Genomic DNA, 26947 nt, shown 5'->3' with positions numbered 1-26947 from the left:
TATTAGAAATGAGTTTGGTCGAATCCGATCCAAATAAGATACTTAATACCTGTGGAGACTGTGGGCCAGATTCACAGAGACTTACGACGGCGTATCTCCAGATACGCAGTCGTAAGTCCGATTGTGCGCCCTCGTATCTATGCGCCTGATTCTTAGAATAGATTTCTTAGCATAGATTTCCCTAAGCATATTTACGCTGGCCGCTAGGTGGCGCTTCTGTCGATTTCAGCGAGGAATATGCAAATTAGGTAGCTACGCCGATTCACAAACGTACGTCCGCCCGGCGCATTTTTTTACGTTGTTTACGTTAGGATTTTTTCGGCTTAAAGTTACCCCTGGGTCTATGAGGCACAGCCAATGTTAAGTATGGCCGTCGTTCCCGTGACTAAATTTGAATTTTTTAGGTCGTTTGCGCAAGTCGTTCACGAATAGGGCTGGAAGTAATTTACGTTCACGTCGAAAGCATGGCGATTTGCTGACGTCATTTGGAGCATGCGCACTGGGAAATGTCCACGGACGGCGCATGCGCCGTTCATTAAAAACGTCAAAAACGTGGGGTCGCTACTATTTTACATAGTACACGCCCCCAACCAGCATATTTTGAATTAGGCAGGCTTACGCCGGCCCAGTTACACTGCGCCGCCGTAAGTTTAAGCGCAAGTTCGATGTGAATACACAACTTGCTGCTCAAACTTACGGCGGCGTAGTGTATCTGAGCTACGCTACGCCCGCCTAAAGATAGGCGATTCTACCTGAATCTGGCCCTGTAAGTCTACTGTGATAGAGGGCAACTGTTTTTGGAGCGCGTGTCTGAGCTGCAGGTATCTGAACAGGAACTGTGGTGGGAGCGAAAATTCTTCCCTTAATACTGCAAAGGACTACAGCCTCCGTTAGGATCTGTGACAGGAACACCACCCCGTATACCGCCCATAGCCGTGGATCTGGCACCGTGTCCAGTTCTGGCAAGCAACCATTGTTCCACAACGGAGTGTGGGAATGGATATGGGATCTGTCCTGTCTCTTAATGGCAATGTCCCATCATTTTTCCCATAAATCTCCGCTCCAAATCGTGATGACCTACACCCTCCGTGTCCCCTCCTGAACACCGCCTGCGTGGGAGTGTGTAGTGGGCTGCCCGGTTTATTGCAAACCAACGCCCTATATTTCTGTGACTCTGACTTATTGTAATGGTACAGATGGGACAGCTGTGACGCTACATAATAATCCTGCACATCTGGGAGGGAGCACCCCCACTCCAGGGTAGGGTTCTTAAGTATATGCCATGCCAACTTATGCCTCCCTGATCCCCAAACAAAAGAAATTAGAATTGCTTCCATCTGCTTAAATATTTTCAACGGTATATACAGGGGGGCATGCCAAATCATATATAACATTTTGGGCAGGAGGATCATTTTTACTAGGTTAATTCTACCCATTACCCCTAGGGGCAGTCTCGACCAAGCCCGAGTTCTGGATTTGATGATGGCAAACGGGTTCTACGTTTAGAGGGACATAATCCCCAAGGCTCCGTGTAACTCTCACCCCCAAATATTTAATCGCTCCCACTCTCTGCAAGGGTAGCTCCGGGAACACCTCGGTGAAGGGAACTGACCCAGAGGGAGGATCCGGGATTTGTCCCAATTTATCCTTAAACCTGAATATTTCCCAACCTTCTCTATGATATTTAACGCCGCCTGCAATGAGGGACCCTGATCTGCCAGATACAGAACCGTATCATCTGCATAGAGGCCTATTTTGTCCCATGCATCCCCTTTTCTAAGACCAATCACTTCTGGGCTCATTCTAATGGCAATAGCCAACGGTTCTGCCTCCAAGGCATATAGTAACGGTGACAGTGGGCACCCCTGCCTTGTACCTCGTTCCAGAGAAATCTGGTCCGAGAGCCAGCCATTTACGAAAATCCTAGCCTTGGGGGTCTGATATAGGAGTTGCACCCATCTAATATAGTTAGGGCCAAACCCATAGTTTCTCAGGCACTCCCACAGATACAGCCACTCGACTGAATCGAATGCTTTGGCCGTATCCAGGGCCACCACCACCCGCGTCCCCACGTTCTCGTGCTGGGCTTGAATGTTCATAAACAAGTGGACTGCAAGTGGCCCGTAGCGTGCGTCTTAGTCAATGCAATTATATTAGCTCTCTGCGCTTTCAAAAATGTGAGAGCTGCTGTGCGTTTAATTTTGTTTCTCACACCCCGGACGTTCCACGTCACAAATTTAATTGAAGTCATGGTACCATCTCATGGAAAATAACCAGCTGGACCAGCAATGCATTAGTAAAACATGTCACTAGCAACCCGCTGTATACATCTATGTCATCAACACTGGCGGCAATATGCAGTATTAACCCCATTACATCTCTACTGTAACATATATAAATTAGAAAACTTTTAGAGCCACAACGGCGGCCCTGCCCATAGAAAACAACCCCCCCTCCCAGCCCATCACCTCCCCAATTTGGTGCAGGCATTCGACCCCCAAACATGAAAAAAACAAACAGCATAACGATAAACGTCGAGCAGTAAATTCTGACTAGAGGCACACATCTAAGGCCTCGTACACACCACCGGATCTATCCGCTGGAATTGATCCGCGGATCAGTTCCAGCGGATAAATCCGGTCGTCTGTACGGCCTAGCGGATATTTATCCGCGGAGATTCCTCGGCCCAATCCATTTCAAGCGGATATAAATTTCTTAGCATGCTAAGAAATTTATCCGCTTGAATCGGGTCCAGCGGATTGATCCGGTGGTCTGTACAGACTCACCGGATCAATCCGTCCGCTCCCCTCCCTCGCATGCGTCGTAATGATTCGACGCATGTGTGGAAGTACTTGCATTCCAGCGTCGTGCACGTCATCATCGCAGCGACGGCGCGACACGTCACCGCGGATGAATTCCATGCGGATTTTGATCCGATGGTGAGTACAAGCCATCGGATCTAAATCCGGAGGAGGAATCTCCGCTGGAAACGGTCCGGCGGACCGTTTCCAGCGGAGATCCCCTCGTGTGTACGGGGCCTTAGTTTCGGCTTACAATCCTGTAATGTACAGCCAGTCATTCCCACGGAGGCGATTGTTCACTGAACGCGTGTTGCAGGAGTGGGTAATAAACGGTACTCCCAGAAGGTAGATGCCTTCGCTCCTCCTGCTGTCCAGCATAAATTTCCATGTACCCTCACCGCAGATCCAGTCATTTTCCAAGTGTCTCTCAAACATTTTCATTGCGGTGAGGAGATATCACAGTAGTTATGTCTGGTGACTCCCCTCCGTGCCAGGGGGGAGCAGCTTCCATCGCACAAAGGGATCTCCCGCAGACCAAAAAATTAAAACAACTAAGAAAAATTCAAAAAAGAAAAAGGGGGGAAAAGGCTTGTATGAGATCAAACATAAGTGTGTAATACCACCATAGGGATGGCCCCTAAAGCATATTCATGGCCCCTAAAGCATATTCATGGCCCTTATATCAGGGCCTCAGGCCTGTGGTCAAATAGGGCGAGGGACAAAGCTCCCCAAATCTTTTCCAGCAAATCAGTACTCACGGTGTCGCCGCTACTCCTGCCTTCCTTTCCGATCCAGCCAGGCCGCAGCCGCCGCGGGGGTGTCAAAAAAATGTACCCGACCATCTTCCTCCACTCGTACCTGGCTGGGAACAGCATTGCATACTTTAGCTTCATCACTCGTAGGCGCTGCTTTACATCCTGGTATTGGGACCTCTTCTTCTGGACTTCATTTGAGAAGTCTGGAAAGACTGCCACGTGGCCATTCCCCATCCGCATGTTTCCCTTCTCTCTAGAGAGACGCATAATTTTATCTCTATCTCTGAAGTTCAGGAATTTAGCAATAAAAGTACGGGGGTTGCTCCCTCAGGTACTCTCGGGCTGGTCATAGACAGATTTTTTGTTCAGGAAACCCCTCCACACCACTGGGACAATGTATTCCGACAGTGAAACCAAGCTTTCCACCGTGTCCATTTGACAGAAATCTATCTAAGGATCAACTTCTCAGGTCACACTCGGGTTGAAATTGGGGTGGTCTCTGCTGAACCAGTCAATTTTGATCTGTACGTCCAGCTTTAGGGCTCATGCACACAGGACGTTTTTACAGCTGCTGTTCGGGGCATCTGTTTTTTTTTTTTTAACTGCTTCTAAACGCCCCTCCATATTAGCTGATGTGTCCATGCATGCTAACCAACAGAGGCATTTGGAGGCATAAGCATTTAGGAGCAGTAGAAAAAAACATCAGCCTGCGCTTTCAGGAGCAGTAAACATCCGACGCTGTTAAAAGCTGCTAAACCAACCTTGCTTAATGGTGTTTAGCCGTGTCAAGCATTTATTTTTTACAGGTTGAAATCCATGGTTTCCTATGAGAACCCATTGATTTGAATAGAAGTCGGATCACGATGATGTGACTTCTGCGCTGAGGATCTTGAAGAGGAACCCTGCGCCAAAATGGGAAAAAAATATAAAGATTCATACCAGACCCAATACAAAAAGCTACTAAAAGCATGTTTAAACAGCTGCTTTTTCCTGGCGTTATTAGTGGGGTTGCAGCTTAGTTTTTTATAATGTCCTGTGTGCATGAGCCCTTAGGCCCCATGCACACGGGACGCCGGTGCAAACTCTGCTGAACAAACATTTTTAAAGGCTAAAACTGCGTTTAAAAACGCCTGTTTTGCCGCGAATTTCACAGCGTTTTACCGCGTTTGCGTTTATAAGCGTTTAGATAAGAATCATCATAAGACCCTCCCTAAGCTCAAAAAACAGTATTATTTAACCATTTCAGCCATTTTGTGAGACCAGAGTGAGTAGCAGCTGAGAGAGCAGCAGTGTACTTGTATTTAGCGTGTCACTTGCCACATCACCTGCCACAAGCTGTGGATTGTTCACTTGCAACGTCACCTGCCACAAGTTATGAATTGTCCACTTGCCACGTCACCTGCCACAAGTTGTGGATTGTCCACAGGCCACGTCACCTGCCACAAGTTGTGGATTGTCCACTGGCTACGTCACCTGCCACGTCAACTGGCCACGTCACCTGCCACAAGTTGTGGATTGTCCACTTGCCACGTCACCTGGCCATGTCACCTGCCACAAGTTATGGATTTTCCACTGGCCACGTCACCTGGCCACATCACCTGAGACGTCACCTGGTCCACTTGCCACGTCACCTGGCCACAAGTTGTGGATTGTCCACGTCACCTGGCAATGTCATCTGGCCACATCACCTGCCACAAGTTGTGGATTGTCCACTTGCCATGTCACCTGCCACAAGTTGCGGATTGTCCACTTGCCATGTCACCTGGCCACGTCACCTGTTCACATCACCTGGCACGTCACCTGGCCACGTCACCTGGCCACGTCACCTGGCCACGTCACCTGGCCACGTCACCTGGCCACAAGTTGTGGATTGTCCACTGGCCATGTCACCTGGCCACGTCACCTGGCCACGTCACCTGGCCACGTCACCTGGCCACGTCACCTGCCACAAGTTGTGGATTGTCCACTGGCCACATCACCTGGTCACGTCACCTGGCCACGTCACCAGCCACTAGTTGTGGATTGTCCACAATGCAATGCAAGTACATTTTTTAATGTTTTTTTTATGGTTTTTCATCATTTGCCATCATTTTTGAGATTTCTAATGTAAAAAAATAGGTCACCTTTAAAAACGCCTATAAACGAAAACGCAGAAAAATGCTGGTACCGCGCTTTGCCACGTTTAGTGTCTGAAACGTGGAAAACTTTTGCGTCTGAACCCATTTTTTTGCTTCTGGAAAAACGAGGTTAAAACACAACTGCCTAAAAACAGCAATAAACGAGACTGTGTGCATGGACACATAGGATAACATTAATTTTGTGTTCAGGGGCAGTTGAAAAAGCTGTCCAACTGCCTCTTAACACGCGTTTACCAGCATTTACCAACGTCTCGTGTGCATGGGGCCTTAGATCCACCAAGATTAACATTTCCAACCCAATTTCTATTGCTCAAATTTACAGGAGCCGTTTTGTGTTAGAAGTGTGTTATGTTCATTTTATGCTTATAAGAAAAAACATTAAATAAAATATACTTGGGGCGTGTCCTGGCTATGGAGGAGTGAGGACGTGCATCTCCTCAGCTCCGTCTCACCGCCGCACCTTGCCATTAGCTACAGGGAGAATCTTACCCCATCCGCAGCCCAAAATGTCCCAGCGAAACCGGTCCACCTCCCAGCCACCAAGGACGGACCGGACCAGGCAGGGACAGCTGGATTTCTTCGCCGGGAGCTGCACTCGCGGCCGCGAGGCTCCAAAAATGGCGGCGGCGTCGAAGGCCTCAAAGACTCCCAAGGCCTCACAACACACCCGGTCGCAGGCTCTGGAAGAATCCCCGACTCCATCCCCGGGATGGAGTCGGGTGAATCTCCCCCCGGGACTCCCCAGGCTTCCCCATGCTGAGGGAGGATGATCAAGAGGCCCCAGACCCCCTGGATGACATGGACATACGGCGCCACATCTATTCCCTCCCCACCAAGGCTGACCTAGAACGGTTTGCAGACAGGGTTGAGAAGGCCCTGAAGGAGGACATAGCTCAGCTTAAAAGCTGATACCACGCATCTAGGGGGGAGGTTGGAATCCCTGGAACAGAGATTTGAGGAGTCCCTCCCGGTCATCTCTATGCTCCAGGACAAATGTACTACACAAGATCACCAGATTGAGGCCCTGCTCTGTCAGCTCGATGACATGGAGAACCGCAGCCGCAGGGCCAATATAAGGGTCCGCGGCCTACCCGAAGCTACGGGGGCACGGGACATTATTCCTACCCTGGAAGGTGTTTTCAAAGAAATCCTAGGCCTCCCAGCAACGGCCACTATTGAAATAGACCGGGCGCACAGGGCTCTGAAACCCCCCTCCCAAGATGTGAATAATCCTAGGGACATTATTTGCAAACTACATAAGTACACCCTAAAAGATCGCATCATGCAGAAGATGCGTGGAAAGCCCTTTTTTTTACTTTGATGGCTCGCATTTAGCTTTCTACCAAGATATCTCCAGACGCACTCTTATGCAGCGCAGAGCACTACGCCCCCTGCTGACAGCTATCCAGGACGCAGGACTGACGTATCGCTGGGGGTTCCCCTTTTACCTGCAAGTCACTAAGGAAGGCAAGACTGACACTCCGCACCAAGGATGACCTTCAGGACTTCCTGTCCTCCCTGGACCTAGACCCAGTAGATTTCCCAGACTGGAGGGGCTGGTCGGCCCAGCTGCAACCAAGGCTGCCACAATCTCAACCATGGCAGTCGACCTCACGTCGAAACCGCAGAAGAGACCGTGGCCGTCGCCCCACAGATCCTCCAGCAGACCCTACCTTCTGAAGAGATACCAGCGTTACCGCATGGTGCTACAGTCATTTCAGCTGCTAATTAAGTTGCTGCTCCCCTGGCTGAAGAGCCATAGACCTTGCTTTTTCACATGGCCCTAGGGTCGTATGTGCCTTACTCTCCCATTTGTTTTTCCCCTTTTTTTTTGTTTCACCCCATCTTTGCTGTATGGCCTTATACACTTCCTCACGGGACACTATGGGAGATGAATTTGCCCGCTACCCTGGCCTGGACCACAAGTTCTGAACTCTACTGGCTCCCAGGGGCCAGACGGGTCCTTCCCCTTACGGGCCTACTCCTTAGGTTCTCCCCCCCCCCAGTGCACCGAGTTAGGTGAGGTGGGCGGGGCTGGGAGTATTCCCGTCTCATCCCCATGTTGGCTCACGTACCCCCCAATTGGCCACCCTTCTAGGGGTGATGGTCCCTGCTGGGACCCCAGGCCGACGTCCAGGAACCCCCCCCCCCATATAGGGGACGGGGCCCTGGATGAGGCCTTTAGTTGTGGTTTTGTATGTAGTGGCTTCGGTCACACTGTTGAACGAATTGTTTATTTTTTACTTCCCTTTTATGTTTTCCTCCCTCGCTCCCTCTGCTCTACTCTCTCACCTCTACCCTTGCTCCCCCTATCTTACTTCTACCAGGTGTGCCACACTGCCGGACTCCCACGCCGGGCTTGTCACCAGCCAGCTAGACTCATCGATCCCCAACCTCACACATGGCTTCTCTCAAGGTAAGCTCATACAATGTTAGGGGGCTTTGTTCCCCCCACAAACGTAGTAAACTGTGGTGGGAACTAAAGCGACTGAAAACACAGGTGCTCTTTCTTCAGGAGACCCATTTTACACCCAGTCCCTCCCTAGGCTGCCCACCCACCTCTTTAACCAGTGGTTCATTAGTACCTCTCCGACGCCCAAGTCTAGAGGGACAGCTATTGCTATACATAAATCTTGTCCCTTTCAGCCCTCGGACAACGAAATAGACCCCCGAGGTAGATATGTGTTCCTTAAGGGTAGCATCGCGGGCCAGACATACACATTTGCGACGATCTTTGCCCCAAACTCAGACCAACTCACTTTTATTGACTCTACCTTAGACAAACTGACAGACTTTAGAGAGGGCCGGTTGATTCTAGGAGGCGATTTTAACATCAGCCCCGACCCCCTGCTAGACACTTCTCATGCGAAAACCCCGCATTCTTACGCTTTTCTCAGGCATTTACGGAAAACGTTTCAGTCCCGCCTCCTCGTCGATTGCTGGCGCACACTGCACCCTACGGACCGCGACTTTAGTTACTACTCCAAAGTCCATGATGTTTACACCCGAATAGACCACATATATGTAGATCTCAAAACACTGGACCTGCTCCAGACGGCAACCATAGGCAACATATCTCTCTCAGACCACACTCCGGTCACTATTGCTCTAGCTTTGCCGTCAGGCCTGAACAAGGCTTGGACGTGGAGGTTGAATGACAACCTGTTGGATGACCCAGTTGCAGTGAAGGGAGTGTCAGACACGTTGTCCCACTACTTTGCTGAAAACTCGGCTGACGGACTGGAGGATGGTCTGATATGGGAGGCCCACAAGGCAGTAGTTAGAGGGGAACTGATTTCACAAGGCGCGAGACTGAAACGGGAGCACGGAGCGGACTTTCTCAGGGTACACACTGCCCTGGGGAAGGCTGAGTTAAAACATAAGGCGAACGGCACCCCCGAGGCCCTGAGGGAACTGACAGAATTGAGAGAACTATTTTTACGATTATTAGATCGCCAAACCTGTAAACAATTTCGCTACATAGCCCACAAATTCTATGAACACGGGAACAAGTGCGGTCGGATGCTTGCACGGGCAATTAGGAAACAACAGGCTACATCCCACGTGCAGAAGCTGCGCTCTCCTTCGGGGGAATTGGCGGTGCGTTCCTCCAAAATAGCCTCGGGGTTTAGGGACTACTACGCCGGTCTATACAACCTGAGCTCTGACACTCCTCCCAACGCGCAGGATACCAGACAGCAGGCGATCCGGCGGTATCTTGAATCGGCTAATCTCCCCCCACTCACGGATGACCAGTCCACAACACTAGAACTCCCGATCACCACCACGGAGCTCGGGGCCACGGTGGAGTCCTTGCCTAATGGGAAGAGCCCAGGCCCTTGATGGGTTCACTAAGGCATACTACAAGACCTTCCTTTTCCACCTGGCGGCTCCTATGTGCAAATATTTTAATTCCCTAGCGGGGGGTAAAATCATCCCCTCAGAAGCTTTGCTTGCTCACATTACTGTGATCCCCAAAGAGGGCAAGGACCCCGCCGTCCCCCAAAGCTACCGCCCTATCTCCCTTCTCAATTTGGACATTAAGCTCTTAGCAAAAATCTTAGCGAACAGGATCAAACACCTCCTACCCGGTATCGTGCACCCTGACCAGACAGGCTTCATAGTAGGTCGAGAGGCCAGAGATAACTCCCTGAGAGCAGTTCAACTTATCCACTGGGCCCGAACCTGCCCAACCTCCCCATCTTATATTATTCTTTCAACAGACGCCGAAAAGGCCTTCGATCGTGTGGACTGGCCGTACATGACGGAGGTCCTGCGATTGATCGGTCTAGGCCCACGACTATTGACCATGATCCTGTCCCTCTACTCAACACCTTGTGCTCCGGTCAAAGTAAACGGTACCCTATCTTCGAGATTCCCCATTAGGAATGGTACAAGACAGGGGTGCCCCGTCACCCCTCTTGTTTGCTTTAGTTTTAGAACCCCTGCTTCGGACCGTGCGAGCCAACCCGGACATTACAGGCCTGCAGGTCGGACACACAGAGCATAAGCTCTCGGCATACGCGGACAATGTTCTTTTCCACTTATCGAACCCGACGATCTCATTGCCTAACTTAATGAGAGAATTGAAACTCTTTGGGACCTTGTCCAATTTTAAAATTAACCTGACAAAATCAGATTCTCCCTGTTAATCTTCCCGCCCGCATAGCCACCGGTCTCCGAGCCTCCTTCCCTTTTACCTGGACCACGACATCCATGCGTTACTTGGGTGCGCAGCTGACCGACAGATTTGATACCCTATATCAGGGATAAGCAATTAGCGGACCTCCAGATGTTGCCAAACTACAAGTCCCATGAGGCATAGCAAGACTCTGACAGCATCAAGCATGACACCCAGAGGCAGAGGCATGATGGGACTTGTAGTTTGGCAACAACTGGAGGTCCGCTAATTGCTTATCCCTGCCCTATATGCAGCTAATTATACCCCATTATTAGCCACGGTTAAAAGTGACCTCCTGAAATGGACGCGTTCGGCCTTCACTTGGTTGGGTCGGGTAAATATTATAAAGATGACTGTACTGCCACGCATTCTTTTTTACTTACAAATGCTTCCGATCCCCTTACCCAAACAATTCTTTGACCATATCTCCGGCATGATGTCCGCTTTTATATGGAATGCGCATAAATCTAGAGTGGCGCTCAGGATACTATGGCGCTCAAAGCGAACGGGAGGCCTAGGGGTTCCTGACGTCAAACAGTACTATCGAGCAATAGCTCTGCAGAGGATCCTCAACTGGCGTTTTCACACCCATACCAAGGTCTGGGTGCCCCTGGGAAAAAGCCTGGTGGGCAGGAACTTATCCTACGCTCCGTGGTTGGCAAGGGAACACAGGGGGTTGTCCGACACAACCTCCCCTCTGACGTCCCATGTCCTGACAGTCTGGGATAAGACAAATGGCGAGTTCCACTTGGCCCCCCCTGTGTCCCCGCTGGCCCCCCTGGGGGGGGGTTTGCAATGGTTCCCCCCAGGTGAGCAAATGTCTTTCTTCGAATCGTGGGTGGATGATGGGAACGCCAGTTGTGGGAAACTTATGAAAGACGGCAAACTCTTGAGCTATGAGGCGCTCCCGGTGGGTAGACAGGGCTCCCGTATGAACTTCTGGAAATACAGACAACTACACCACTTCTTTGAGATCCACGGTCGCACTATTAGGGACCCCTCGACACTTACCCCATTCAAACGGTTGTTTACCGACGACGCCCCTACCGCCCACATAGTGTCAGAACTATATCGTCTTCTTACTTCAGCTACGGCGCAGGTTACCTGCCTACCAGCTACCTGCCTATGTTCGACTGTGGGAGTCTGACCTGGGGATGACATTTACTGAGGCACAACTTACCCATCTATACCAATTGACCCATTCATCCTCCATTGACTCGAGAACACAACTTTAAGCTCTTGTCCCGTTGGTATAGGGTCCCGGCAGACCTGGCTAACATTTACACCTCCACGTCACCGTTGTGTTGGCGGGGTTGTAAGCTAAGGGGTACGCTGCTCCATATTTGGTGGGACTGCCCCTTGGTCAGGCCCTTCTGGGAAGACATACGTGAACAGATTAAAGTGGTGACCGGGGTAGAGATCCCTTTGTCCCCGAAACACTTCCTGCTGCATGTCCCCACGATCCCCATTCAACAGTACAAGAAAAGTGTGCTGCCTCACCTGATTAATGCGGCGAGGCGTCTATTGCCGATTCACTGGAAAAAATCCACAATCCCTACAAGGGAGGAGTGGAACGCTGGGGTAAATGCAGTCAGAGAAGCGGAGGATTGGATAGCGACCTGCCGTGACACACGGGAACGATTCAACACCATATGGGCCCCCTGGTCAGACTACACTACCGACCCCACCTTTGTCCCTTCTAGCTTAGATATCGCCTTATTAGAACTATCAGATCCCTTCCTTAAGGCCCGCAGATTAGCAAAAGAATAGGAGAGAGCTCCATGTCCATATGATCGACTGTGCTGGACGAGGAGGAGCTATCTGAGGAGACCTTTCCCTGCGGTGCCGGGCCCGGCCTGTGGTAACTAGCAGCACCTCAAGAGATCGCAGGTACACCTGAACTATCTTTGTCTGTTTCTCTTCATACTCTATCCTTCCCCCCCCCCCCCATTCCCTGCTTTTTCTTTCTCTCCCCAGTCTATCTTGTTATGCCCAGGAATGTCAGTTAATATGTTATGTTAATAATGGCGCTGCTGACCAAGGGGTCGAGTGGGGGGTCAGGAACAGGGCTGGATTTACAGAATTCTGGGGATAACGGGGCCGTCCCCTGATGTCAAGGGGACGTTGATGGCCTCGTGTCTGGTCCCAGTGCCTTGCGTGGGGTTGCCCGTGGCGGGCGGCGGCAGGGGGTGGAATGATGGAGGCTCTAAGGCCCCCCCCCCTGCCCGGCCCGCGGGCTGGGGCTCCTGCCATGTATTTCATAAGGAGCAGACACAGCAACTCGACCTTATACTGCACAATAGACAATTGCACTGCCCTTGGTAGAGACTTCTACACGAGACACCCGTTTGGTGCCTGTTATCTTGGCGCTGTTTGTCAATGTACTGCCTGTCCAATGGTCCCCCACGGGAATTTACAGTCTATGAGACCCTGCGTGGTCGCCATTTTGCTTTGTATACAACTTCCTGGTGAATGTATGTATGTGTTTTATGTGTTGGAAAAACAATAAACTTGATTATACAAAAATAAAATCTACTTCTAAAATAAAAACAATGTTTGAGCATATAGAGATAGTTTTCAAAATCAGCCACAAACCAGCAACAGGAAAACTGCTCATAACACCTTCAACAGTGCTGTTGTATATACTGTATGTCCAAAGACGCTCCAAATAAACTTTTTCCAGTCACACTCATGAGCAACATTTGGAGATTTAAAACAGCCCTTTTCTCAGGCAACAGTGATGTCACACTTTAGGCCTCAATCACGCTGCTGCTTCTAAACTTGACATATTTGGGGCTGTTTTTTTGCCTAAGCCCCTGAATGAATCTCAATAAAAGTCTGAGTCCATGAACACATAGGCTTTTAGAGGGGTTTAGGAGCAGCAGCAGCGTTTAGAGGTAGTCAAAACTTCCTGGGCATTAAAAATGCAGAACGCCGTAAAATGGGCCCAAGCACTAGGAGTGATTATTTCTTGAGCATTGATTACATTTTAAGTCCAGTATAAATTAAAATTCTGGTCAATTCAAGTGCAAAAAATCCAAACACTAAATGCACCTAAACACATCTGAAAAAACGCAGCCTACATGCGTTTATAAAGCCAATTTTCTCCTGTCAGGTAAGGCGGCTCTCATGTGCTGAAACACAAACCTGTAAAGGATCCTGCATGTTCAGATCTGGGGCACGCAACCTGCTCCTACTGTGACTGGACACAGCGGGGGCCAAACAGCGCTGCCATTGTAAGTAAAAAAATATTTTTTTATTTCAAAATGGTTGATCTTTTTTGTTTATAGAGCAAAAAATAAATACTGCAGAGGTAATCAAATATCACCAAAAGAAAGCTCCATTTGTGTAAAAAAAAAAAAAAGGATATAAATTTTATTTGGGTACAGCGTCGGATGACTCATCCATTGCCAAGAATATGGTGGTCGGCTTCCCAGCCCGCTCCTTAGCAACCAGCTATGTACAACCCCCCTCCCCCCCAAATAATCATCTTATCCTGATCTAGGTCCAGCACTGTGCATATCTGCAGCAGCTCTTCTCCCCACTCCCAACTTTGACAGGCTTGGCTGAGAGCAGCAGGAGCCATTTGATTGCTTCTTTCAATCAAAACTTATCAACAGAAAATGGGGGGGGGGCACAAGGCCAAACAAGGCTGTGTGTCTGAATAGACGGAAACTCAAGTGTCAGTTAAAATAACGCAATATCGTTGAATTACGTGGACTTGTGTATTTTTTTAACCAAACTATGTAACTTCCTCTTGTGTCTACAAGACAGGAAGTAAAAAGACCCTCCAATGGGACAGAGATGGCAAAACAAAAAACATTTCACAACCATTTTTCGAATTAAAAACAAGATTTAAATCTTTCAAAATTGACAATACTGACTACACATACCTTTCCAGAAGTGGTTCTAACCAACCACTAATGCACTCACAATGGCAATCCAAAAATGTGAGTACATCACCTATAGCGTAAGTGGCTCCAATTAGTCGTGCCCGAACAAGTCCTTCCCGTTTTGTTGTCCTGATTAACCGTACTCTTTCCAGGGAACTGATATAGTTTTCCAGCTGAGACTTCAGAAATACTACCAAAAGAAGATAATAAAACAAATAAAAATCTAGCCTCTAAAGATGTTTTTTTATGTCATGCGACATTAAAGTGGTTGCTATAAACATGTTATATAGTTACCTGCTCTATGCAATGGTATTGCACAGAGGTCTCCTTTCTCAATTTCTAGGGTCCCCCACTGGTGCTCTTGGCTCCTCCTCTGGAGGAGGGAAAACTTATCATTACTGCACATGACCCCCTAAGTTTAGTTCCACTTTAAAATAGAATTCTGGGCTTCTACTAACTGTAGCGCCTGTGTAATTTCAGTACAGGTGCTATGTTAAATTTAGAGGGGGGTGAGAGAGTTATTTTGCTCTCATCCATGTTTATTCATTTAAATTGGGCTTCTGCCGTGCTGGGCTTCCTGCGGTTTCATTCTGTGTTCCAAAGATACTGTTCCATCTTTGGATAGCAGGTGGCGCCAGAGGGGTCCAGGCGAAGGCGCCTTTCTCCAGCAGCCATTCAGAGGAGTGTTTCCCTCGAGGGCATGCTGGGGAAGGGTATTTCTATGGCAGATGCCATTTTGTGGGGTCTTGGCCCGTTCCTGGTTCCAGGTGCGGCACCCACCTTTAGGGTGTGCGCATAATCACGGGCCCCGGCGAGATGGCCTACCAGGCAGGGGCGCACGTGCTACATGGAGTTCCTGACTCTGGGCCCTCATGGCCCAGAGCAACTAAAGCTGCAAAGTGGCCCCAGTGGGTCCACACACTTCATGAGGAAGATCCCAAGCAAATTATGCTGTTCGGTGGGGAGTCGGTCTGAGGTGAGCCCGGAGGCAAGGTGATCCAACAGGGCTTTGACAATCCATCGGGGATCTGGGTGGCCGAACACTGGGAAGTTGTATGCTGCAACTTGTCAGTCGGTGACCCCTAAAACCAAGAAGTCTACCTGAGGGAGATTCAGGCAAATTATATTCGCTGAGAGGATTCGCTCTATCATCTACGTTCCTAAGTAAAGGGCCTGTGGCAGAGGTTCCTAATTCTAATTACATTAGAGCCAAGTCGGTGGCAGAGACTTGTTCCTTCTCAGAAGTTCTAAGTTATACTCTGGCTGCCAGGTCGGTGTGAGCGGCCTGTCCAGGTACACTTTACCCACTCCGGCTGGAGTGGCAACGTGAGTTAAAGTCCCATTGGAGGCAGGACTGCTTCCGTTATCCATAGGCCTGAATCTGCAAATTCTCCTTTCACCAACCTATCTCGATCTACCTCAAGTTAACTGTTTGCCATGTTGGGCAAGGAATAAAAGCACAGAAAACAACACCCTGCTGTTTGGACATTCCGTTATTGCATCTCATCATCATTATCATCCCTAGACACATCACAGAGGTAACATAACATGCCGTCCCAAATCTAACCAGCGGCTCCTGAGGGGGTAGCGCTACACTATGCTTAAAAATGCTCCCTCCTATAACACCTATACCAACTAACCACAGTTAGAACACTATGCAGGGTAAACATTTAACCCCTTCCTCACCCCCTGGGTGTTAACCCCTTCAATGGCAGTCACATTTATACAGTAATTAGTGCATATTTATAGCACTGATCGCAGTATAAATGTGAATGGTGCCAAAAATGTGTCAAAAGTGTCCGATGTGTCTGCCATAATGTCGCAGTCCCAATAAAAATCGCAGATCACCGCCATTACTAAATAAATAATAATAATTCTGTTCCCTTATTTTGTAGGCGCCAAAACTTTTGCGCAAACCAGTCGCTTATTGCGATTTTTTTTTTTTTTACCAAAAATATGTAGAAGAATACGTATCGGTCTAATCTATTTTTGTAATAAATTGATATAATAATTTTTTATATATTTTGAAACCTTTTTTTGTGTTGCCTACACAATCCCACTCCATGAGGTATATTCGAATATTTTCAAGTACTATGGGATGACGGCAACTACATGCTGTCATATGAGTTGGTTCTTTTTCAATACGTATCGGCCTAGACTGAAATTTTTTTCATGCAGACGCATGGATTTTACACTCAGTAGCGGGGTTTGTTATAGACATACAATCTCTACCGATACTCAATACAATTCCTCCCCCTATTCGGTTTGCAAGACAAAATGTTGTTCTCATAGACAACGAAATACGGGACCTGCTAACCAAACAGGCAATTGTAGAGGTGGACCCTTCTTCCCCAGGTTTCATAAGCAACCTGTTTCTGGTACGCAGGAAAGGGGGAGGTTACCGTCCAGTAATAAATCTCAGGGACCTGAACCAATATGTCGAGTATCGACACTTCAAGATGGAGGGAATTCATTTCCTCCGAGACCTTCTCCATCCTGGAGACTGGCTCGTAAAGGTGGATCTAAAGGACGCATACCTTACGGTCCCTATACACCCAGAATCTCAACACCTCCTCCGTTTCCCGTGGAAGGGCAGGATGTGGCAATTTACCTGCCTCCCGTTCGGCCTATCGTCTGCCCCATGGTGTTTCACCAAACTCATGAAACCAGTGGTGGCGGCACTGAGAAGCAGAGGGGTACGTCTGATTATATATCTGGACGACATCCTCATCATGGCCTATTCCAAAAATCAAGCCCTTCTCCACATGTCATGAACAATATCCCTATTACAAAAGCTGGGCTTTATAATCAACCAAGAAAAATCCACTTTGGTCCCTTCCCAACAGATGGAGTTCCTGGGCTTTACGGTAAACACCGTTCAATCCACCCTCAGCCTCCCCAAATCCAAACTTGCCCTGATCCGCAAAGAGATCCGGGCAGCATTACGAAGAGGCTATCTCTCCATACACTAGCACGCCTAGTGGGCCTCCTAGCGGCCTCCATTCAGGCCATCTTTCCGGCTCCGCTGCATTACAGAGCCTTCCAGAGGCTCAAGATTATGCACCTGAGACAGGGCCACAAATATGCAGACGAGATCCCTCTCTGCCAAGAGACTACCGAGGAACTGAGATGGTGGCTCCGCCACGCCGTCGAATGGAACGGCAAAACCATCTTCAATCCCAGCCCGGACGTCGTCATAGAATCGGACGCCAGTCGCCAGGGCTGGGGCGCCCGGTGCGGCACGGCCTCCACAGGAGGGACGTGGTCCACAGCGGAAACCACACTTCATATCAATGCGCTGGAGCTCTTGGCAGCCTTATTCGCTGTCAGGAGCTTCATGCCACATACTTCCACCTGCTGTATTCTGTTTCTCATGGACAATGTGGCGGCGGTACAATATGTCAACCGCCTGGGAGGCACCAAACCCAAAGTTCTGGCGAATATCGCGAAGGAATTCTGGCACTTCTGCCTAGCCCACAACATAACCCCTATCGCGGAATACATCCCGGGAGTCTCCAATTTAGTAGCCGACTGGAACTCTCGCCATCTTCGGGACTCCAGCGACTGGAGACTGGATCGTTCAGTATTTCTTCACTTGCAGCGGCTCTGGGGGCCGCTATCTATAGATCTCTTCGCCTCCCGCCTCAACCACCAACTGCCTCGCTTCTTCAGCTGGAGGCCGGATCCGGAGGCATATGCGGTGGACGCTCTCCGCCAGCCTTGGCCGGAGGGCACGCATTATGCGTTCCCCCCTTTCCAAATAATCCCCAGACTCCTCCTACGGATAGCCAACCTGAGAGCGACTGTGGTGCTGATCACGCCATGGTGGCCGACCCAACCGTGGTTCCTACTATTACTGGGGATGACTGTAGACCTCCCCAGGCTGATCCCCCACTTCCCTCACCTCCTCACCAACCCGAACAAGGGTCTCCACCCCCTGGTTCTGGAGAACAACCTGCCGCTTCTGGCGTGGCTGGTTTCGGGATCCCGGCCACAGATAGAGACCTTTCAAAGTCAGCTCAGGATCTCCTCGCCCTGGCCTGGGCCCCCGGGACTAGATCGGCATATCGATCAGCCTGGAGACTCTGGGTTCGTTGGTGTGATCAACGACAGGTTGATCCCGTACAGGCCCCTGTATCACTAGTGGCAAATTACTTGGCGGATTTGTTTGAATCCGGTAAATCGTACAGCTCCATTAACATTTATCGGTCGGCTATCTCGGCCTATCACTGCCCCGTGGACTCTTTACCAGTTGGCAAACATCCGCTGGTATGTCGACTATTGAGAGGTGTGAAGTTTCAACGTCCCCCTCGGCCTAGATACCAAGCAACCTGGGATGTATCCAAGGTGCTTGATATGTTCGCCAGATGGGAGGACAACGTGGATCTTTCACTAAGACTACTATCCATAAAACTAACGGTTCTCCTATGTCTAATTTCTGTCAAGAGAGTGTCAGACGTTAAGGCCCTAGACATCTCTAGGCGACAATTTTCGCCGCAGGGAGTCACATTTTCAGTAGTACGCAGGACTAAGACCGGTATTCACTCGGTCTTCTATCCATCTTTTCCTGCTCATCCACTCCTCTGCGTCGTTCGTTGCCTACAGGCATACGAATCACTGACCGCTACCCTGCGTCCCTCAGGCTCTTCACAGCTTCTTGTGTCCTACGTCAAACCACATCATCCCGTCTCGTCTGCCTCCCTGGCGCGCTGGGTGCGAGTCGCCATGGAAATGGCGGGGATCGACGTTGCCCTATTCGGAGCGCACTCCACCAGGGGAGCTATGGCTTCCAAGGTGGTCATATCAGGAGGCTCTCTCTCCGATCTCTTAAGAGCGGCGGATTGGTCTTCTGAGACCACCTTCCGTCAGTTCTACTTCAGACCACAGGACCACGTTTCCATGTCGGTCCTCTCTTAGAATTAATCTGTATTGTGTTAAGTCATATCTACATAATTAAAATGCTAGCTTTGAACTTGCATAAGATATGAGCCTCCTGTCTGATATATAATTCAAGATATTCCTAGCTTGTGACGGAAAATATTAATTATATGATGAAGTATCTTCCCTCCCGACCCACCCTATTACGCTTGTTTTGATTTTCGCAGGTTACTGAGTGCCGACCTGGATCCTGCAGACGGATGATCCGGTTCGGAAGATGATTGAATCCTGTTCCCCGTTGGAACGCAGTTCACTAAAGAATCCTCGTTGGGATGCAGTTTTTTCCTGAAACCCCTGTTGGGGCACAGTTAGTAGGGGTGTTGAAAATAATCGTCGAATCGATGCATCGAGATTATACCCTGGACGATTCTGCATCGATGCGGTATTCGGCATTAATCGATTATTAATGACGTCATTGCGGCCCGTCCCCCCTCCCCCGCACAGCAATGTCTTTGCTGGAAAGATATGCCGCCGATCGGCTGGCTGCGCCTGGCGCTGTCCCCCCCTCAATTCACACAGTGTAGCCTGAGCCTCGTTGCTGCCCCCACCCACGATCTCCCCCTCCTCTGGGATTTGGAGCTGTGACTGGACAGTGACACTGGTCATCTCCCCGATGGGCGGTGCCGAGCCGCACGAGGAGCTGAGAGACCAGACACACAGATCACTGACTGCACGGAGCTGACACTGCAGCTATTGTAACATCCATGGGATGAGCCATAAAGTTGGCTTCTGGAAACTACAAACGAGCTGTGAGGAGAAGAGGGGGAGATGGAAGTGCTCCGGAGGTGAGAGATAAGCCTGTCATGCTTGATATATGGGTGAGAGTATAGAGGTGGCAACATCCCCCCCCCCCTTCCTGCTGCAGCTATCCTCTGTGTGTGTACCGTTTGCCTTACACATTGGGGGCTGCACAAACTCTCTTACTGTCTAATTTCTTGCTGTGATTTCCCTATCATCTCTCCCCTCTGGAACCATCTACTGATCTGCAAGCAGTATATTTCTTGCTGATTGGAATGTCTCCCTTTTTTTATTTGTGCAGTGATGTTGACAGGGGAGGGCTGGCAGCCTTAGGCCTGGGGGGCAAGTCTAGTCAAGTGGCCCATTGAACCACTGAACCAGCTCACCATCCATCTGTTCCACATTGCCCGCACAAAGAGAGAGCGAGACTTCTCCACATTGCCTGCACAGAGAGAGAGAGGGAGACTGCTCCACATTGCCCGCACAGAGAGAGAGGGAGACTGCTCCACATTGCCCGCACAGAGAGAGAGGGAGACTGCTCCACATTGCCCACACAGAGAGAGAGGGAGACTGCTCCACATTGCCCACACAGAGAGAGAGGGAGACTGCTCCACATTGCCAGCACAGAGAGAGAGAGAGACTTCTCCACATTGCCTGCACAGAGAGAGAGAGGGAGACTGCTCCACATTGCCCACACAGAGAGAGAGGGAGACTGCTCCACATTGCCCACACAGAGAGAGAGGGAGACTGCTCCACATTGCCCGCACAGAGAGAGAGAGAGAGACTTCTCCACATTGCCTGCACAGAGAGAGAGGGAGACTTCTCCACATTGCCCGCACAGAGAGAGAGGGAGACTGTTCCACATTGCCCGCACAGAGAGAGAGGGAGACTGTTCCACATTGCCCGCACAGAGAGAGAGGGAGACTGTTCCACATTGCCCGCACAGAGAGAGAGGGAGACTGTTCCACATTGCCCGCACAGAGAGAGAGGGAGACTGTTCCACATTGCCCGCACAGAGAGAGAGGGAGACTGTTCCACATTGCCCGCACAGAGAGAGATAGAGAGACTTCTCCACATTGCCCGCACAGAGAGAGAGACTTCTCCACATTGCCTGCACAGAGAGAGAGAGACTTCTCCACATTGCCTGCACAGAGAGAGAGAGAGAGAGAGAGAGAGAGAGGGAGACTGTTCCACATTGCCCGCACAGAGAGAGATAGAGCGACTTCTCCACATTGCCTGCACAGAGAGAGAGAGAGAGAGAGAGAGACTGCTCCCCATTGCCCACAGAGAGAGAGGGAGACTGCTCCCCATTGCCCACAGAGAGAGAGGGAGACTGCTCCACATTGCCCACAGAGAGAGAGGGAGACTGCTCCACATTGCCCGCACAGAGAGAGAGGGAGACTGCTCCACATTGCCCGCACAGAGAGAGAGAGACTGCTCCACATTGCCCGCACAGAGAGAGAGACTTCTCCACATTGCCTGCACAGAGAGAGAGAGACTTCTCCACATTGCCTGCACAGAGAGAGAGAGAGACTTCTCCACATTGCCTGCACAGAGAGAGAGAGAGAGACTTCTCCACATTGCCCGCACAGAGAGAGAGGGAGACTGTTCCACATTGCCCGCACAGAGAGAGAGGGAGACTGTTCCACATTGCCCGCACAGAGAGAGAGGGAGACTGTTCCACATTGCCCGCACAGAGAGAGAGGGAGACTGTTCCACATTGCCCGCACAGAGAGAGGGAGACTGTTCCACATTGCCCGCACAGAGAGAGATAGAGAGACTTCTCCACATTGCCCGCACAGAGAGAGAGACTTCTCCACATTGCCCGCACAGAGAGAGAGACTTCTCCACATTGCCCGCACAGAGAGAGAGACTTCTCCACATTGCCTGCACAGAGAGAGAGACTTCTCCACATTGCCTGCACAGAGAGAGAGAGAGAGAGAGAGAGAGAGAGAGAGAGAGAGAGAGAGAGAGAGGGAGACTGTTCCACATTGCCCGCACAGAGAGAGATAGAGAGACTTCTCCACATTGCCTGCACAGAGAGAGAGAGAGAGAGAGAGAGAGAGAGAGAGAGAGAGACTGTTCCACATTGCCCACAGAGAGGGAGACTGCTCCCCATTGCCCACAGAGAGAGAGGGAGACTGCTCCACATTGCCCACAGAGAGAGAGGGAGACTGCTCCTCATTGCCCACAGAGAGAGAGGGAGACTGCTCCACATTGCCCACAGAGAGAGAGGGAGACTGCTCCACATTGCCCACAGAGAGAGAGGGAGACTGCTCCACATTGCCCACAGAGAGAGGGAGACTGCTCAACATTGCCCACAGAGAGAGAGAGGGAGACTGCTCCACATTGCCCGCACAGAGAGAGACTTCTCCATATTGCCTGCACAGAGAGAGAGACTTCTCCACATTGCCTGCACAGAGAGAGAGAGACTTTTCCACATTGCCTGCACAGAGAGAGAGAGAGAGAGAGAGAGAGAGACTTTTCCACATTGCCCACACAGAGAAAAAGAGAGAAATTGCTCCACATTTCCAGCACAGAGAAAGACTGTTCCACGTTGCCTAAACAGAGAGAGAAACCACTTCACATTGCCGGCACAGAGAGAAAAATCACTCCATATTACTAGCACAGAGAGAAAAATCGCTCCACATTGCCGTTTCTCTCTGGAAGAAATGTTGCGCAGTCTCTCTCTGTGCGGTCAATGTGAAGTGGTCACTCTCTCTGTGTGGGCGCTGCTGTGCATGTGCAGGCCTGTGCACTGGCCCCCAGGACCAGATTAAAGGCATTGTGGGCCTGGTGCGGCAGTGGAGCAGGTTTAGAAGCAGCAGGGATATGATGTAAGTAACCCAGCTTTCCTCTTACTGGCCACTAAGGACGAGCTCTGGCGTGTTCGCATAGAACACATGCAGAGCCCGCCAGGAAGTGTGCACGGCACTGTGCTAATCACAGCCAGGGAGACATTGTCCCGATGCTCGGTGGCAGGGATCGTGAAATGTCTCCCTGGCTGTTATTAGCGCCGTGCACACTTCCTGGCGGGCTCTGCACGTGTTCTATGCGAACACGCCAGAGCTCATCCTTACTGGCCACCCTCCTGCTTTTCCAGGAGCCTGTGCTGGCTTGTGCCCAGACTTGGTTGCAGCCACACAGGTGTAATGCTAGGCCTGGCATTTGATTTGCCATGCTTCTGTAAGAGAAATGTGTCGCTGTGTGCTCTGAGGTGAACATTTCCCAGCCATCAGAATACAGTGATCACTGCCGGCAGCTATAGCAGCCAGCAGTGATTGACAAAAAGAAAAAAAGGACACGCTGGTTGCACTGAAGTCAGTTGATAGGTCGAATTTTGTATAACCAGTCTGCACATTGATTGAAATTTCTGCTGAACTGGCAGAATTTCAATCTATCTACGATGGCCTAAGTCCGCCAGTCTCTGGGTTTAATAATATCCTCAAATCTTCTGAAAGGGGCGCTCCACTTAGGTGTAGAAATTCACTTTGAACTCCATCTGAATTCCAGAACTCTCATTATGTATTAGATGTGCAAAGAATAAGGTGAGAGAACATTTAATAACTACAGAGAGTAATGAAAATAAGGTGGAGTTCAATGTGAATTACCTGGAGGGACTGTCATTTAGGAGGTTAATAACAGTCAGGGAGGAAATTAGATATCACCTCCTCACTGCCTGTCAAATGTCTCTGAAAAGTGACCTGAGCATTGATCACTTTTCAGTGGAGTGGCAGTGCCTGCTAAGGGGGGGGCGCACAAGCAAACTGAAAAAATGCTGAAAAAAAAACCAACATCAAATGCAGCCACTGCGCCCCATCAAATGCAGCCACTGCGCCCCATCAAATGCAGCCACTGCGCCCCATCAAATGCAACCACTGCGCCCCATCAAATGCAACCACTGCGCCCCATCAAATGCAGCCGCTGTGACACCCCCTGGACATGGACACCTAAATAGGGGGTGGGAACGGTGGCCATGGATAGATAGATTCATGCAAGGCAGGAATCTATCAATTTTACATATAGGGGGTGGCATGATGAAGGGGGCAGCGCCCGTGCACCCTTAATGGACTGGCCACCACTGCACTGGTGTGCTTGCAGTTTTCCATAGCCGCAGTCCCTCAGACTTCTTTTAGGTTGTGTGTATTTGCTGCATTTTCTGGAATTGCACCAAAGATGCAGCATGCAGGACTTGTTGTGCGCATTCAGAACATGCAGCAAAAATGTACAACCTAATAGAAGTCTGAGGGCCTGGGCGCAACATGCAGCAAGACAGTGCCAGTACACAAACTGCAGCATACATGTGTGTGAACCCACATCAAAAAAACATAGGAGGGCAAGAAACTGTTACAGGCTGCAGAGCAAGTAATAACAGGCTGCTAGTCCAGTACTGTGCAGAGGGGGGGGGGGGGGGGGAGGAGAAGGCTCACCTGTCACTTACTTGGTGGCAATGGACAGTCCCAGGTGGCTCACTTTTTTTTGTTTTTTTCTAAGGCTGTTGATGCTGAGCACTGCAGACTGCTCTGTTTTAACTTTCCCGCCCACATATCATCTTCACAGACAACACACGTCCTGCCAGAAGTGTGGGCGGGGAAAGAGAGAGCTGATCCAATCAGCCTCTGATAGTTAGAGCTTCGTGTGGAGGAGGGAGGGGCTGGGCTGAACTCTGTAACACACAGACTGTGTCAGCCCAGAACAGAGCCCATCGCTGCTGCAGTACTGAATTCGGCCGTGCCTGCCACCCGAGCTGCCGCTCTCAGCCAGCTCAGCGGCCCTTGTAAAGAACATTAGAGCAGCCCGGGGGGAAGATGCATTCCTGTCACCCAGGCCAGTCCGCCCCTGGATGTTGACCTGTTTACTATGCAAGTTGCTGCCAAAAGACTCAATGGGTTTGTTAAAGTGATACTAAAGGCTATTTTCTTCTTTAAAATAAAAATCATACTTACCTGCTGATCTCCTGTAGCATGTCCGCAGTCTCTGACCACTTCCTGTAGCATGTCCGCAGTCTCTGATCATCTTGTGTAGCATGTCCGCAGTCTCTGATCATCTCGTGTAGCATGTCCGCAGTCTCTGATCATCTCGTGTAGCATGTCCGCAGTCTCTGATCATCTCGTGTAGCATGTCCGCAGTCTCTGATCATCTCGTGTAGCATGTCCGCAGTCTCTGATCATCTCGTGTAGCATGTCCGCAGTCTCTGACCATCTCGTGTAGCATGTCCGCAGTCTCTGACCATCTCGTGTAGCATGTCCGCAGTCTCTGACCATCTCGTGTAGCATGTCCGCAGTCTCTGACCATCTCCTGTACTATGTCCGCAGTCTCTGACCATCTCCTGTACTATGCCCGCAGTCTCTGACCATCTCCTGTACTATGTCCGCAGTCTCTGACCATCTCCTGTACTATGTCCGCAGTCTCTGACCATCTCCTGTACTATGTCCGCAGTCTCTGACCATCTCCTGTACTATGTCCGCAGTCTCTGACCATCTCCTGTACTATGTCCGCAGTCTCTGACCATCTCCTGTACTATGCCCGCAGTCTCTGACCATCTCCTGTACTATGCCCGCAGTCTCTGACCATCTCCTGTACTATGTCCGCAGTCTCTGACCATCTCCTGTACTATGTCCGCAGTCTCTGACCATCTCCTGTACTATGTCCGCAGTCTCTGACCATCTCCTGTACTATGTCCGCAGTCTCTGACCATCTCCTGTACTATGTCCGCAGTCTCTGACCATCTCATGTACTATGTCCGCAGTCTCTGACCATCTCCTGTACTATGTCCGCAGTCTCTGACCATCTCCTGTACTATGTCTGCAGTCTCTGACCATCTCCTGTACTATGTCTGCAGTCTCTGACCATCTCCTGTACTATGTCTGCAGTCTCTGACCATCTCCTGTACTATGTCTGCAGTCTCTGACCATCTCCTGTACTATGTCTGCAGTCTCTGACCATCTCCTGTACTATGTCTGCAGTCTCTGACCATCTCTTGTACTATGCCCGCAGTCTCTGATCATCTCCTGTACCACGTCTGCAGTCTCGGATCATCTCCTTTAGTATTTTGGGGGGAGAGCCATGCGCACTTGTGCTGCAATCGTGATGCATCGCGGAATCGAATCGAATGGTGGACTTGATAATCGTAATCGCATCGAATCGTGAGGCCGGTGAAGATGCGCAGCCCTAACAGTTAGTGGTTGGATTCCCTTCCGGAAGCTGTCGGATGTCGGCCGGCCGGTCTGAGGTCCAGAAGACACGCTTCGATCCTCCGTATTGGTGGCGTTACAATCTCAGAGGACATTGCATCAAGAAAGAGGAGGAACGATCACAGGCAGTCCGTTTTATAGAGGTCACTGTCATGGGCGTGGCTAGAGATTATATGGACTGCTGGGGGTGGTAGTTTATTGGAAAAGTTTTTTACATTGAAGTTATTAAAAGAAAGATATAAAATATTCTGGTGTGAGCATTAATAAAGAAAGATTAATGCATAAGATACTCGCCTCCTGTCATCATATAATTAATATTTTCCGTCACAAGCTAGGAAAATCTCGAATTATTGATCTAATATTTCACAGCAGGGCCCATTCCTGCACCCAACAAAAGTAACTGTGAGGGCTTGCAGTGCTGTGGCACCAGCACCACCACCACGAACAACAAAGGCCCAATTTTTCTGCCCCTGTTCAACAGGGGCATGTAATTACAATTCTTGATCTACTATTTTACAGCAGGGCCCATTCCTGCGCCCACCAAGAGTAACTGAGGACTTACAGTGTTGTGGTACCAGCCCCAGCACCAAAGGCCCAATTTTTCTACCACTGTTCAACAATGGCATGTACACAAATTGCAGACTTCTGGGGGATTCACGAGGGGGGAACGGTAGATACTGGTATCACCTGGGATGCCTTTAAGGCAATGCTTCGGGGAGTCTTCATTAGGGAGGTACAGGCAATCAAGAGACACACTGGGGCTCAGAGAGAGGACATGGAGCGGCTGGCAGGGGACACGGAGAGAACGT

At 50.0% G+C, this 26947-nt stretch overlaps 1 protein-coding gene across 2 annotated transcripts in view; it reads right to left on the bottom strand.

Moving 5' to 3' along the window:
* The window catches only part of LOC120940524 (polypeptide N-acetylgalactosaminyltransferase 4-like), a 401853-nt gene that overhangs the window by 258171 nt on the left and 116735 nt on the right, over positions 1-26947 (bottom strand). For both annotated transcript variants that reach the window (XM_040353444.1, XM_040353443.1), the window contains exon 4: positions 14269-14458. In XM_040353444.1, coding sequence (XP_040209378.1) covers positions 14269-14458 — 190 coding nt within the window. The remainder of the gene's footprint in view (positions 1-14268; positions 14459-26947) is intronic.

Source organism: Rana temporaria, chromosome 5 (assembly GCF_905171775.1).
Source record: "Rana temporaria chromosome 5, aRanTem1.1, whole genome shotgun sequence".
NCBI classification, from domain to species: domain Eukaryota; kingdom Metazoa; phylum Chordata; class Amphibia; order Anura; family Ranidae; genus Rana; species Rana temporaria.
This window is presented reverse-complemented; position numbering and strand designations above follow the sequence as displayed.